The 14,416-nt window shown below is 44.8% G+C and overlaps 1 protein-coding gene across 1 annotated transcript in view; it reads left to right on the top strand.

Annotated features, from left to right (window-relative positions):
• Positions 1-13,999, top strand: part of F5 (coagulation factor V) — a 61,837-nt gene extending 47,838 nt beyond the window's left edge. The window contains exons 18-25 of the mRNA XM_036344062.1: positions 1,945-2,061; positions 2,893-2,964; positions 3,897-3,997; positions 4,701-4,856; positions 6,988-7,132; positions 8,673-8,824; positions 11,810-11,992; positions 13,735-13,999. Coding sequence (XP_036199955.1) covers positions 1,945-2,061; positions 2,893-2,964; positions 3,897-3,997; positions 4,701-4,856; positions 6,988-7,132; positions 8,673-8,824; positions 11,810-11,992; positions 13,735-13,881 — 1,073 coding nt within the window. The 3' untranslated portion in view covers positions 13,882-13,999. The remainder of the gene's footprint in view (positions 1-1,944; positions 2,062-2,892; positions 2,965-3,896; positions 3,998-4,700; positions 4,857-6,987; positions 7,133-8,672; positions 8,825-11,809; positions 11,993-13,734) is intronic.
• Positions 14,000-14,416: the final 417 nt, after the last annotated feature.

The following is a 14,416-nucleotide window of genomic DNA, read 5'->3' as shown; positions in this document are numbered from 1 at the left end:
GTATGTGTGTATGTTTGTGTAGGTATGTGTATGTGTGTGTATGTGTGTGTAGGTATGTGTATGTATGTGTAGGTATGTGTGTGTGTAGGTGTGTGTGTGTAGGTATGTGTATGTGTGTATGTGTGTGTATGTGTGTGTATGTTTGTGTAGGTATGTGTATGTGTGTGTATGTGTGTGTAGGTATGTGTGTGTGTGTGTAGGTATGTGTGTATGTTTGTGTAGGTATGTGTGTATGTTTGTGTAGGTATGTGTGTGTGTAGGTATGTGTATGTGTGTGTAGGTATGTGTGTATGTTTGTGTAGGTATGTGTGTGTGTGTGTTTGTGTAGGTATGTGTATGTGTGTGTATGTGTGTGTAGGTATATGTGTATGTGTGTGTAGGTATGTGTGTGTGTAGGTATGTGTGTATGTTTGTGTAGGTATGTGTATGTGTGTGTAGGTATGTGTGTAGGTATATGTGTATGTGTGTGTAGGTATGTGTGTGTGTGTGTGTAGGTATGTGTGTGCATGTGTGTGTAGGTGTGTGTGTATGTTTGTGTAGGTATGTGTATGTGTGTGTAGGTATGTGTGTAGGTATATGTGTATGTGTGTGTAGGTATGTGTGTGTATGTGTGTGTAGGTATGTGTGTGTGAGAGGGCTGATGCCACTGATTCTCCGCTGCAGTGGACACAGGAAACCCAGGAACCAGCTGAATGCTGCCTGGGAAGCTCAGGGAGGCATCCCAGGCAGGACTCTGGGTTGGGAGCTGCCCTGTGAGTCAGCCTCAGGCGGAAGCACAGAATTCCCCATGGGCCCGTTTTGGCTCAGGGTCTGGAAAGGGAGAGTTCTTGCTTGTTTCAAACGTGCCAGTGACTCACTAATAAAGCCCATTCCATTGAGATCAGGGACAGAGGCGATTGAGTCAGACACACTCCTTACTTGTCTCCAGGGAGACCAGGCCAGCCGGCCGCCCAGGAGCCCAGGAGAAGCCCTGAGAGGCTGGGGTGGACTGGCTGTCTAAACCTCAACCCTAAGGATCTCTCGTCCCTGAGGGAAAGGCTGGACATCTTTTTAGGGTTCGACGGGGGTGACCATCAGCTTTTCATTTTTACTCACAATCTTGTTCAAGGGGGGTGACCATCAGCTTTTCATTTTTACTTACAATCTTGTTCAAGGGGGGTGACCATCAGCTTTTCATTTTTACTCACAATCTTGTTCAAGGCAGGTGACCATCAGCTTTTCATTTTTACTCACAATCTTGTTCAAGGGGGGTGACCATCAGCTTTTCATTTTTACTCACAATCTTGTTCGAGGGATGTCTATCAGCTTTTCATCTTTACTCACGACCTGGGAAATGCTCACAGCAGTAGCTGGCAGAACTGAAGTACTAACTGGCAGTAGTAATTGCCAACGCAAGCATGGATAAGCAGAGGTTTCAGAAACTCATTCTTTCCGGGTGTCCTGAAACAAGTTATGCATTCTCTACCCACGTATGTAAACTTTATCAAACATTTGAAATGTGGAGACGTTTTACTTTAATTTTCTTGTATGAAAAAAGAAAAGCTAGTGGGATGAAGAGAGGGAAAGGAAAGATGGACAGGTGTTTGAGGCCCAGGGATGGGTCACTCTGGGTTGTTCTGGTCGTTAGGACCATGAAGCTGTGTTATGTGTATGTTAACTCATAACATTCTGTTCAGATAAATGAAAGCTTTATTTTTTAAGGTTCTGGGTGATTTATTTGTCCGTGTGTGTGTGTGTGTGTGTGTGTGTGTGTGTTGTTTTGACCTGTTTGTTACACTTCTAGTCCTGCATAGAAATGAATGGATAACACTTAAGTTCTATCCTAAAGCTCCCTGGGATGCAGTGATATTAGGATCCTTTGATCGCTGCCAAATCTTTGAGTGTGCAATGTTGTCCTTTGTTAATCTTTGAGTGTGCAATGTTGTCCTTCACTCTCTATTTTAGGTTCATTTAAAACTCTTGAAATGAAGGCATCAAAACCTGGCTGGTGGCTCCTAAACACGGAGGTTGGAGAAAACCAGATAGCAGGGATGCAAACGCCATTTCTCATCATAGACAGAGGTATCAGCCAAGAGCCGTGGGACCCTTTAAGCAGGAGAGTCCTGTTGCTAGAATATTGCTGACCTTTAGACAGGAAACATTCAATTCGGAACTCGGATATGACAAAGGCACATTCTGTGGCACTAGTGCTTTCATTCTGGCCGCGGTCTGATTATACTGCAAACATCAGTCATCCAGGAAACTTAAACCAAATGGTTCGGCCCAAAGGCATTCCTCCCAGCTGGGGAACCAGCATACAGCATCCTCCTTCATGATGTGTGACCCCTGGAGAGTGCATGTAAGAAATCCTCCAGGCTCCTAGCACAGAGGAGGAAAAGATACGAGGAGCTCAGCAATCCCCAAGAGTCCCTGGACTCGGCATCCCAGGACTCGGGACAAATTTCCATCTGTCTGTCCGGCCGGCCAGCCAGCATTGATCAAGCACCCGTTGAGTACCAAGCATGGTGTCAACATCCAGATAGTTCAGTGGTTGCATCCCCTTCGCTGGTATTCCTTTCCAGGGATGCAATCAGGATGTAAATAACCCAGAGGGCTAGTACTTAATGCTATAAAGTGGTTTGTTTTAAGATATAAGCAGACGGAAATTGGTTTAAAAACAAATTGCATTTCAGGATTTCAGTTATTTTCCGATAGGGTGTCACTATGTCTATTAAAGTACCAGTCTTATTAGTACACTTACCATTTTAGAATCAGAATTAAGTCAGTGCTATGCAAGGCAGGTAACAATATCTAATTACTGACCCACCACAAGTATAATCTCTAGCCATGGAGTTACGTGTTGTTAAATGTACTTTCTAACCAAACATTATTCCTTGTCCTGGTTTTTTGCAGAATGCAAGATGCCACTGGGTCTGAGCACAGGCCTCATAGCTGATACCCAGATCAAGGCGTCGGAGTTTGTGGGTAAGCAGCAGCAGCGTAGCCTGTGAGAGGCACCTCCGCCAGCTGTGCAGGATACAGTCTGTACAACCAGGAATGCCAGCCGGCCTGGAGAATCTGGGCATTGCTCCTCTCCAGGCTTCCCTCCACCACAACATAGCACAGCAGCTCCATTTGGGGTGCTTCTTGGCACAAGAAGGAGCGCTGTGGCAGGAGCTAAAGCCGCTTGGCACCCTCATTGCCGCCACCCCCTCTGGTGCAGGATGTTCCTAAAGAGTCTCTCCCAGGAAAGACCAAGAGCGTGGTCCCTCTCCAGAGGCAGTCTGACCTCTCAGCAGAGTGGGCAAGAGGACACAGCTTGCTCTCATGACCATGTGCCCTTTTCCAAGACTCTCCCCATTCATTCCCATTCTGGCTTGGGTCACACATGATGTTCCAGCCAGATTCATGGGGCCTCATCGGGCACATGTTAGAGTCCCCATTAATAGGACCCTTTGCTGTGCCCACCACTCATCTATTCGAGAAACTTCGTTGATGCCCCACTGTGTGTCAGGAACTCCTCCTAACTGTCCTCACTGCTCAGAGCCCTTCCAAAGATCAAGGGGTCAATTGCAAGGGACGGTGAGGCTCCCATAAGTCCCTCCCATGTCTTCCTGGTAGGCAGGCACACTCAGCAGCGGCCACAGTAATTTGCATAACTGAGAGGAGATAAACACGACCTGTATCCAGGAAAGGGGGTGGGTGGCAGTTGGCAGCTCACCAAGCACAGACCTGAAGCCACGCTTTCGTCATCCTGGGCTAAGCCATCCGGAGCGTGTGCCACCTGCCTGGTCTTCTAACTACACAGAAGGCCCTCCGGGATCTGGTTTTCCACTGGGACTGAACTCGCTTGAGAAATTCCTAAGTGTGTGTGTGTTTTTAATTCAGAATACATTTTTTTCTTCCTTTGGATTTAGGTTACTGGAAGCCCAAATTAGCAAGATTAAACAATGGTGGATCATATAATGCATGGATGACAGAAAAAACTTCAGAATTTGACTCTAAACCTTGGATCCAGGTATGACATTAATCTGATAATATTTACTGCTATCTATATACATAAAAGCCTAATATGCAAATTGTCCCCTCGGGAGTTCAACTGGGAAACCGACAATTCGATTGCTCGTTATGACATGTGCTGACCACAAGGGGGAGGTGCAGAATGAAGGAAGGCCCAGGCCAGCAGCCAGCAGCCAGGGAAGGAAGGCCCTGGCCAACAGCCAGAAGGCCCCGATCGGCCCCGATTGTCCCTGATCGCCAGCCAGGTCTAGGGACCCTACCTGTGCACAAATTTCGTGCACTGGGCCTTTAGTTGTAATAGTAAGAGTGACACTGATTTAATAACTTCTTCTTGTTGCTTCTTTGCAATGTTGTTAGGGAAAATAGCAATTACTAGGTGCCAGGTAATATTCTAAATAGATAACATCCTTAAAATGAACCCTCTGAGATTGGTTCTAATAATATCCCATCTTCCAGATGAAAAAACTGAGACACAGAGGGGTTAACTAACTTCTCAGCGTCAAGCACAGCTTGTTAGTGGTTGAGATGTGATTCAGGTCCTCTGTGCTCAAATACAGACTGCATTTTATTATTTTTCTAAGTAAAACCTGAGGTGCTGGCTCTTTAGTTCTGAAGAAAGCTGGTTGGTTGCTCAATGAATTACGGAGGCGTGTGACTTGTGGACAAGGACAGTTCTGTTCAGTGGCTTTGCTATGTTGCAGGTGGACATGCAAAGGGAAGTCGTATTCACAGGCATCCAGTCCCAAGGTGCAAAACATTACCTGAAGTCCTACTTCACCACCGAGTTCCGTGTGGCCTACAGCTCCGACCAGACCAACTGGCAGATTTTCAAAGGGAACAGCACAAGGAACGTGATGGTCAGTGTGCACGTCTCTTTCAGAGTCTCCAGACCCACTTGATGGTCACTATGACTGTGACCATGACTCTCTGCTTTTGTAAAAATACTTTTCTAGGCATTGGAAACATGGAGGGCTTTCTAGGGCCTAATGAAGGAAAGTGGTAAAATGATGGGTCTGTACATTACAAATTAAAGGGATACGCCTGACTTCTGAAATTTCAAAACTCCACAAAACTTTTTAAAAATCATTTTATCGCCCTAACCGATTTGGCTCAGTGGATAAAGCGTCGGCCTGCGGACTGAAAGGTCCTGGGTTCGATTCTGGCCAAGGGCATGTACCTTGATTGTGGGCACATCCCCAGTAGGAGGTGTGCAAGAGGTTGCTGATCAATGTTTCTCTCTCATCGATGTTTCTAACTCTCTATCCCTCTCCCTTCCTCTCTGTAAAAAAATCAATAAAATATTTTTTTTAAAAAATCACTTTATCATCAAACGAAATACCCGGACTTTTCAGATTGGCAGATGGTGTATGGCAGCGTATCTGATCTGGTGCTTAAGGGGCTCATGTTAAAAATATGCCATCAAGAGTTCTGATGTTATTAATTTTTTCCCAATTTTCTATATTCTCCATGACTAACTTTCTATGTTATCACTTAGCTATTTCTAGGATAGATAAGCAAAATCCTAAATGACGGCTCTTACTAATCAGTATCAGAGAGAGAACATAGATTTCAGTGAGAGTCTCTAGCTTAAAGAATTTTACATCTAGATTCATGAGAGATATTGATATGTAGTAGTTTTATTTTGTCGTACTGTCTTTTCTGGTTTTGATATCAGAGTAATTCTAGCTTCACAAGCTAAATTGGGAAGCGTGCTCTGTTTTCCTATTTTGTGGAGAAGATTGTCTAAAATTGGTGTTAGTTCCTTAACCATTTGGCAGAATTCACCAGTGAAACCATGTGGGCCTGGAGATTTTTCTTCCAGAAGTTTTAAGATTACAAATTAAATTTCTTCAGCAGTTACGGGCTTTTCAAATTATCTGTTTTTTATTGGGTGAGTCGGAATAGTGTTTTTTCAATGAGTGGATCCATTTCCTCTAAATTGCTAGATTCGTGTCTGGAGTTGCTTGTCCATCCCTTATCATCCTTCTGACGTCTGCAAGGTCAGCGGTGAGACTGCCTGCTCACGTCTGGTGCTGGTCATTTGCGTCTCTTCTCCTTCTGCTTTGTTGGTCTTGTTAGAGATTTGCCTTTTTTAACATCTTTTCAAAGAACTGGCTCTTTGCCTCATTACTCTTTCTACCGTATTTCTCTTTTCTGTCTTGCTTACTTGGTTGCTTAGTCTGCGCCTACCTCTGTTTCAGCTGGATATCTCATGCTGCTCTGGCAGGGGAAGCGCATGGGGCACGGCCTCCTACTGCCAGGGGGTCCAGCCCAGGTTGCCCACCTGCCAGGGACTCCTCCTCTTTGCTGCTGGTGGGATGAGATGCTCTCCACGGACGCTGCAGCGGTGGGAGCCTTGGTAGGAGCTGGCCCCCACCTGGCCTCCTGACACACCCCAGTGAGGGCACAGAGGTGGCTCATCGCAGTTTCACGCCCATGGAGGTCAAGGCTCCGCCCTTGGCTTTCGCTGCTGTTCGATGAGGAGAGGCCATAGTTGTTTCTGTGGAGCTGAGCTTGCCGGAGAGCAATGATTGTCTAAAAGAGCTCTGTCGTGCTGGGCTGCCCTCTCTTGGTTCTGAGGCTAGAGAAAGCAGGGTTGTGCTGGGGCTGTTTCTGTCTGTGCTCATTGGTGTTTCCTGGTTGCTGGCTTCTTCTCTTCCAAGTCTAGGGTCTGTGGGGCCAAAAGGAACCCAGGGAGCCCATGACCATGTTGTTCCTAGGGTCCTAGAATTCTAGCTAGTCTGCCTTCTCTCCCCCTTCCAGAGCGTTCTCATGGTTTTAGTTGTGCTTAACAGGAGGAATCGGGAAAAGTACATCTGTTCCATATTCCTAAAGTGGAAGCATCCTTCAATATGTTTTAAGACCATATTGATTTAGTTCTGGCCACATGAAAATTTAACATCATCATATTAAATTACACCAACATTTTACTATAAGATCACTTTACAGAGAATTTTTGCATAACTAAGCTTATCTCGTTTCCTCTAGTATTTTGATGGCAACTCCGACGCCTTTACAGTAAAAGAAAATCTGTTTGACCCACCGATTGTGGCAAGATACATTAGGGTCTATCCAACCAGATTCTACCACAGACCTGCCCTGCGCCTGGAGCTGCAAGGCTGTGAGATTAACGGTGAGGAACCAAGATGCGTGACTATCTTACCACCGCTCAGAGAGTCCAGGTCGGGAGGTGCGGGAGAAGGGGAAGGGCTTTCAGTTCTCTTCAATCACGTAGGCTCCTGAAGCAACGTTCTGGGAAGCAGAGGTTCCACTCAGGTAAACGCTCACGGTGACTCAGGGGGACACAGGTTCTCCCGGGCAGGGGGCGGGTGCCATCGCTGTGAGCAGCGCCTGGATGACATGGTCTCCGCCCTGACCCCCAGGGAGGGTCCCAGCTGAGAATGACCTCCCTCAGCCCATTTCCCAGAGGACTGAGATGCAAACTAGGCCTGGCTCTTCCCAAGTCCTCGAGGACACTCGTAATAACAGCATCTGGCCACATTCCCGGCATGCGTCAGTATCAGCCGTGGGCAAACTACGGCCCGCAGGCTGGATCCGGCCCGTTCTGCTGTTCTATCCGGCCCGCGGAGCCGAAAGCGCAGAGGGTTCTCTTGCTCTCCCCTCCGCTCCTTCACCAGCAGCAGTGTTAACATGTATTAGTTCACACAAACACTCCATCCATGCTTTTGTTCTGGCCCTCCGGTCCAGTTTAAGAACCCATTGTGGCCCTCGAGTCAAAAAGTTTGCCCACCCCTGGTCAGTATCCAGTGAGTGGTTTTGCAATCTACCTCTGCTTCCCAACTTCCTGAAACCTTGACCAGGCTCTGTGTTGTTTCACATCCTATGTAGGTGCCCAAGCCTCTTCTGTGTTAAGCTGCTATTTTTCAGGGGATGTAATGTGACCTCTGGTATAAATAGATGTAGGGGACCACATGTGGCCATAATATAATTCTACGATGTAGGACAAAGATGTTTGAGAGTCATAATAACTATTCTCCCTCTCTGACTCTTCAAGTGGTGCTTTCCAAAAAATGTTCACTGCAAAACACATACAGAAAGTAATCCCTGCCTTGGGCCTGGGGAAATAGAATAAAGTAGCCGGCTCAGGGCTTGGCTGATCCGACCCATCCTGGCTACTCACGACTAAGGGGAGGGAGAGCCCACTATATAAGCACCTGAAACTCGCTGTGGCAGCCTGCTGGAAAGCCACAGCACCTTCTCTCAGGGTGGAGGGAAGAGCCACGCTCATGGTGGAGAAGGTAGCCCAACCTTGGAACCAGTTTCTTATCCGAGCAGGCAATGTCACATACACTCTTGATATTCATGAGGGATGAGGGATGGGCATTGTGCCAGTGCCCAGGTAGCAGGGGCTTGTACCGTCTCCAATGAAATACAGCTTTCCTACAGGCAGCCGCACTCCTTGGGACAGCTCCATAAATCATTGTTCTCCTCCCGTGTGGTGTCTGATGTCAACAGTAGTTTGATCAGCTCATAGAGTCAAGCTGACTCCCTAAAATGGGACAGTCAGCTCTGTTCATCCACACGGTTGATTGTTGTGATGGCTGCTGTTGCTGGCACTCTGAGGAACAGTATTCCTTCCCTCCTCTGCACACAAAATGGGGTACAGGGAGCGCTGGTGGTGCATACTAATCCCATTACTTTCCTCTCAACAGGATGCTCCACCCCACTGGGTTTGGAAAGTGGGAAGATAGAAGACACGCAAATCACAGCTTCCTCGTTTAAAAAGTCCTGGTGGGGAGATTACTGGGAACCCTCCCGTGCCCGCCTGAATGCCCAGGGTCGGGTGAATGCCTGGCAAGCCAAGGTGAATATCCCTGTTAACACAGTTCTCTCAGCTTCCAGGAGCAGACAAAGGAACATGGGGGGCCTGGGAAGCCAGACAGCACACCCTGTTTCTGCAGGTTGTGATCCTGGGCCTGAGAACGAGCATACCTGTTGACCTGCAAGCTTTCCCTCTAACGCTGACTCACAGAGAAGTTATCGTCATCTTTGCAGTTCTTCGTCGAATTCTTAATTTAGCCAGGGGTGGTCAAAGGCCAGGTAATAAATATTCTGGGCTTTGTGAGCCATACATTTCCTGTCAAAACGACTCATCTCTCGTTGTAGCGGGGAAGCAACCATAAACATTATCACGGCTGAGTTCCAATAAACCTTTATTTACAGAAACAGGTGGTAGGTCAGATTTGGCCTTGGGCTGTAGTTTGCAAATCCTCTTTGAGGCAACTTACATTAGCACTAAGTGATTTAGATTTCCAACATCTTCTCTTCCTTTCCTCCACCATGTCCCCATTTAGCAATATTTTTCATTTTCTTAGGAGTGCCATTAAAATTCTTTTGTTCCAATTTTTCTGAGAACTTGGTGACATTCCTTTAGACCAAGCATATCAAACTCAAAGCCACATGCCTCGCCGAAACCGGTTTGGCTCAGTGGATAGAGTGTCAGCCTGCGGACTGAAAGGTCCCAGGTTCGATTCCAGTCAAGGGCATGTTGCGGGCACATCCCCAGTAGGAGATGTGCAGGAGGCAGCTGATTGATGTTTCTCTCTCATTGGTGTTTATAACTCTCTATCTCTCTCCCTTCCTCTCTGTAAAAAAACCAATAAAATAAAAAATTTTAAAAAATTTAAAAAATAATAAAGCCACATGCCTTGAGGCATGCGGCCCACCAGCTGCGATTTGAAACGCTTGCTTTAGGCAATTGGCCACATAGTAAAATGGGGCAAAACCAGGAAGTAAAACAGTGATCTAAGTTGGAGAAACAGCGCTTATATTGCCCCTGATATCACCCACAGAGTAATTCAGGTGACAATTTTAGGGTAACTTAATAACTGACTCATTTTTATTGCACTCTTCAACTGACCTGAGACATCAGAATGACATCAGAAATGAGAACAATCCCATCAACCAATTTAATCCAAGTTCCCTGTTTTCTCTCCTCCTAACCCTCCCTTAAGGTGCCCACTGCAATTCCCTGGACTTGCTAAGGATTGCCACCTCCTGTCCTTAAATTAGGTCACCAGAGATGCTAGTGGAGTGACTAGAAGACCTTGGGCCCTGTACAGATAGTTTTGGGAACCAGTATCTATGTCTTGAAACTCATGTCTGGACCTTCAGAGGGTCACCAGAATGTTAGAACAGCAAGCATCTGATCTGGATTTTTCCTTTCAAATCTCAACACAAAGGAGATGAAATAAATACTTTTGTTTAGACTTCTTATTCTCCTCAAAAATCCCATTCTCCCCATAGGCAAGCTCAGTGCTCCTTCCTCCAACCCAAACACCTCATTTTGCAATTCTGCAGAGGGGGGAATTGAGACCCAACAAGATAAAATAATAAAGTTAATAATGTCACATTACATTTATGTAATTTTAAAAAATCATAAAAATAAGAGTAAAAGGTTAAGGAGAGAGAAAAAGAAAGGTGTTTCCCAGATGACACTTTAGATTTGTTCATGGCGCAACCTTGTCCTCCACCCTCCATGGTCCAGCCTTTTAAAAAAACTTGCTCCGAATACAATATGCTCTTAGTCTTTGTGAAATAATAAAGGCTCCAACGAGGAAATGCTAATTTTAATTTTTAATGCTGTCATTTTAAATCTGGAATTCTAGGTCACAATTATTTGTTTCGCTTAACCTATTAGCATGAAATGCGTTTATAGGGTCTCTTTAGAGAGGATGAAAATCTAAGCGAGACATATATAGGCATGCATTCAGCTGGAAGGGTCTCTACCCCTTCTATGCCTAAAAAAAATTTATGCCTAGTAAACCCCTCTAGCTACCTATATTCTGCTTCACTAGTACCACCTTGGTTTGAAGACACTACAATACCACCAAATGCCACTAAAGGGTATAACAGAATTAATAAAAATCATCCAATACAATACTTTTAATCCAATTAATTTTCTCTAAAGATATATAGGGTATATGACTATATACATGTACATGTGTATACATATGTGTATACAGGCATGCACATATGAGTGATGTTAAGACAAATATATCAATATTCATTATTTCATTATTTTATATAGAACTGAATGAGACTATGGGGCTTGACAAATCTCCCAGCATTGAAAATTCATCTCAGATTACTCTAAAACTCAATCTGTCCTCTGACCCTCCTCCTCCACATGCATAGCACCAAGCATGTACCTAGGCATTTTATTTGGCCAGAGGCGGGACAATTACTGTGCATATCAAGCCCTAGGTCTAGCTTTATCAAGTCTCTCAGTGTATTTGAAATACCTGAAAAGAAGAAATTGGACTATGTCTCTTATTGGACATTAACAACAGAAAGGAAAGTGGGCTTTTCTAAAATAAAGACAGGATACTATTCCATCCTTTCCCAGGTAACCCTTCAGTAATCAGTAATATCATCATAGCATTTAAAACAACTTGCTTACCAGAATAACACTTAAATATAATTTATCGGTTGAATATTTTTCCCAAGTCAATTTAATTTACTTGTTTATTTAACAAATATTTGATGAACACCAACTGTGTGCAATGCTCTGTGATAAGTGCATAGAAATGAAACTCATCGGCCCCTGTCCTCAGGGACAAAGGGACACAAAGATGGACCCAGATCATGATTGCATATGTGTGAACGGCTCCGGAAGAAGTGAGCATACGCGTTGTAGCAACAAACAGAAGAGGGAAGGCTTCGAGGAGTCGTAAGGGATGAGACAGAAAAGAAACCCTTGGAGCCCTGGCATTTCTGAGTAACTTGGTCTAAAAAAAGCGAAGGTTCTGGCATCTGTCTTACCCATGTGTTCTCCTCATCTTCACAGGCAAACAACAACAAGCAGTGGTTACAAATCGATCTGCTCAAAATCAAGAAGATAACTGCGATTGTTACACAGGGTTGCAAGTCCCTCTCCTCTGAAATGTACGTGAAGAGCTTCGCCGTCCACTACAGTGACCAGGGAGTGGAATGGAAGCCTTACAGGCAGAAATCCTCCATGGTGGACAAGGTACAGGGTGGTATCTGGGCAAAAAGGCAGCCGTTAGGAAATGGTGCTGTGATGAGAATGGTACCTTGCATTTGCAGGTAGCTCTTTGCATTGGACAAATACATGCTGGCAGGTCCCCCCTCTAAACCCTAGCTCTGCAGGTAACTGGTCTTGGGACAGGGACCATGCACATTGCCTCCTGCTTTGACTGAGCCCCCTGTGAAGCAGTGAGAACAAAGCTCCAGGGTCTGATGTGAAACATCCTTACCTCTCATCGAGAGAGATGGAGCTTGGGCTGCTGTTGACTTAAACACTTATTTCCCACACTCCTGGCGGCTGGGTCCCAATCAGGGTGCGGGCCCTGTCGGGTTCTGGTAAGAGCCTCTTCCTGTTATGTCCTCACATGGCCTGCCTTGTTGAGTCCACGCAGAGAGAGCTCTCAGGTTTCCTCCCCCCTTCATTATGTGTATTAATTCCATTTAATTTAATCCTAGTTACCTCCCAAAGGCCCCAACTCCTAATACTACCTCACTTATCTATAATAATAAAAGCATAATATGCTACTTAGACCAGATGTCCTTCCGGACCAAGCTAGGGCTGCAGCTGCCAAGGCTGCCAAGGCCTACTCTTGCACGAATTTCGTGCATCGAGCCTCTAGTTTTATATAAAGTATCAAAGTTTATATATGAATTTTGGGAGGACATAAACATGCAGTCCATAGAGGGGTCCAGAAACTCTACCACTGCATTAGCGTTGCCTTGAATATGCTTGTTGTTCATGACTGTTCACACACCCATGGCCATAAGTAACCAGCGCCTGGGTTGGCTGTTTCTCTGATTTGGTTTGGTTTATTTCTCACTGTACCAGGATGTCCTCCTGGCAGGATAAGCATCATTGTCAGAAACAAACCGTGGGTTAGCTTCTGCTGTGTGTGAATCATGGGGAACCTGCTGGGGATGCAAAAAACAAGCAAAAAAACCCCCCAAAAACAAAAATGGAGCAGGGACACAGTTTAGCTGAAACTATAGGGTATATCCAAAAAGGAGGACTATAGACGCATGGTTGCATTTTATTTTAAATATTTTTTTAAAATATATTTTATTGATTTTTTACAGAGAGGAAGGGAGAGAGATAGAGAGTTAGAAACATCGATGAGAGAGAAACGTCATTCAGCTGCCTCCTGCACATCCCCTACTGGGGATGTGCCCGCAACCCAGGTACATGCCCTTGACCGGAATCGAACCTGGGACCTCTCAGTCCACAGGCCGATGCTCTATCCACTGAGCCAAACCGGTTTTGGCAGCATTTTATTTTAAATATTGGTAAGAGCTAACCATGTATGGTACCACTTTCTGTCACTTACTAGGTACTTGTTATGTTTACAGACTTTTGTTAATTCTTACAACTTCCATAAGGTAAAATTTTATTATCCCCATTTTGCCAACGAGGAATCGAGAATCAGAAAACTTAAGTAACTGGCTCCAAGTCACTCAGTGGCAAAGGGCCTGAAGGCAGAGCTGGGCTTGTAGCTGCCCATACACCGATCAAATGTTTTCTCCTCCTCTACTTCAACTCAGATCACTGGGGAGGCGGAATTCCTAATGAGGCCTGTCTGGAGTGGGATTTCATTGAGGGTCATCTCTGTTAATGTTGTCTGTGTTCTTGGATGCCTTCGGTTTGAACAAAAATAATTTTAAAATTAACTGTAAGATTTGTGTACTCATTATACTACCATTAAGGATTTTCTCATCTTTTGCTTTCAGATTTTTGAAGGAAATAGTAATATCAAAGGGCATGTGAAGAACTTTTTCAACCCTCCAATCATTTCCAGGTTTATCCGTATCATTCCGAAAACGTGGAATCAAAGTATTGCCCTTCGCCTGGAGCTCTTCGGCTGTGATATTTACTAGAATTGAATATTCAGAGAGACAGGAAGGACTCTTAAATGTATCAAGCCACTTAGAGTGGGCAATGTATTTTATAGCTATGTTAAATTCTCTATTAGAGAATAAAATTTTATATGTGAAATTTTTATAATGTAACTCCTGGCTACCATTAATTGAGATATAGCTGGTAATTTTGCATTAATTTGAATGTAAATGGTAAAATAACAAGAACCAACAAGAAAATGGCTTATCTTTCACAATGATTAAATTTGCTCTATAAAGTAATACTCTATTCAAGTAGTTAACATGCTTCACCATAGTTCTTTTAAACCCTGAACATATTAATAAAAGAGATATTAATGTTTAAAACCATACCTGGGTAGCTGTCACTCCTACATTTTTCTTTAAAAAATATACACTATGGCCCACCCGGCATGGCTCAGTTGTTGAACATGGACCTATGAACCAGGAAGTCATGGCTTGATTCCCCATCATGCCTGGGTTGCGGGCTCAACCCCCCAGTGGGGTTGGTGCAGGAGGCAGCCAATCAATGATTCTC

This window comes from Myotis myotis, unplaced genomic scaffold (assembly GCF_014108235.1).
Source record: "Myotis myotis isolate mMyoMyo1 unplaced genomic scaffold, mMyoMyo1.p scaffold_m19_p_18, whole genome shotgun sequence".
NCBI classification, from domain to species: domain Eukaryota; kingdom Metazoa; phylum Chordata; class Mammalia; order Chiroptera; family Vespertilionidae; genus Myotis; species Myotis myotis.
This window is presented reverse-complemented; position numbering and strand designations above follow the sequence as displayed.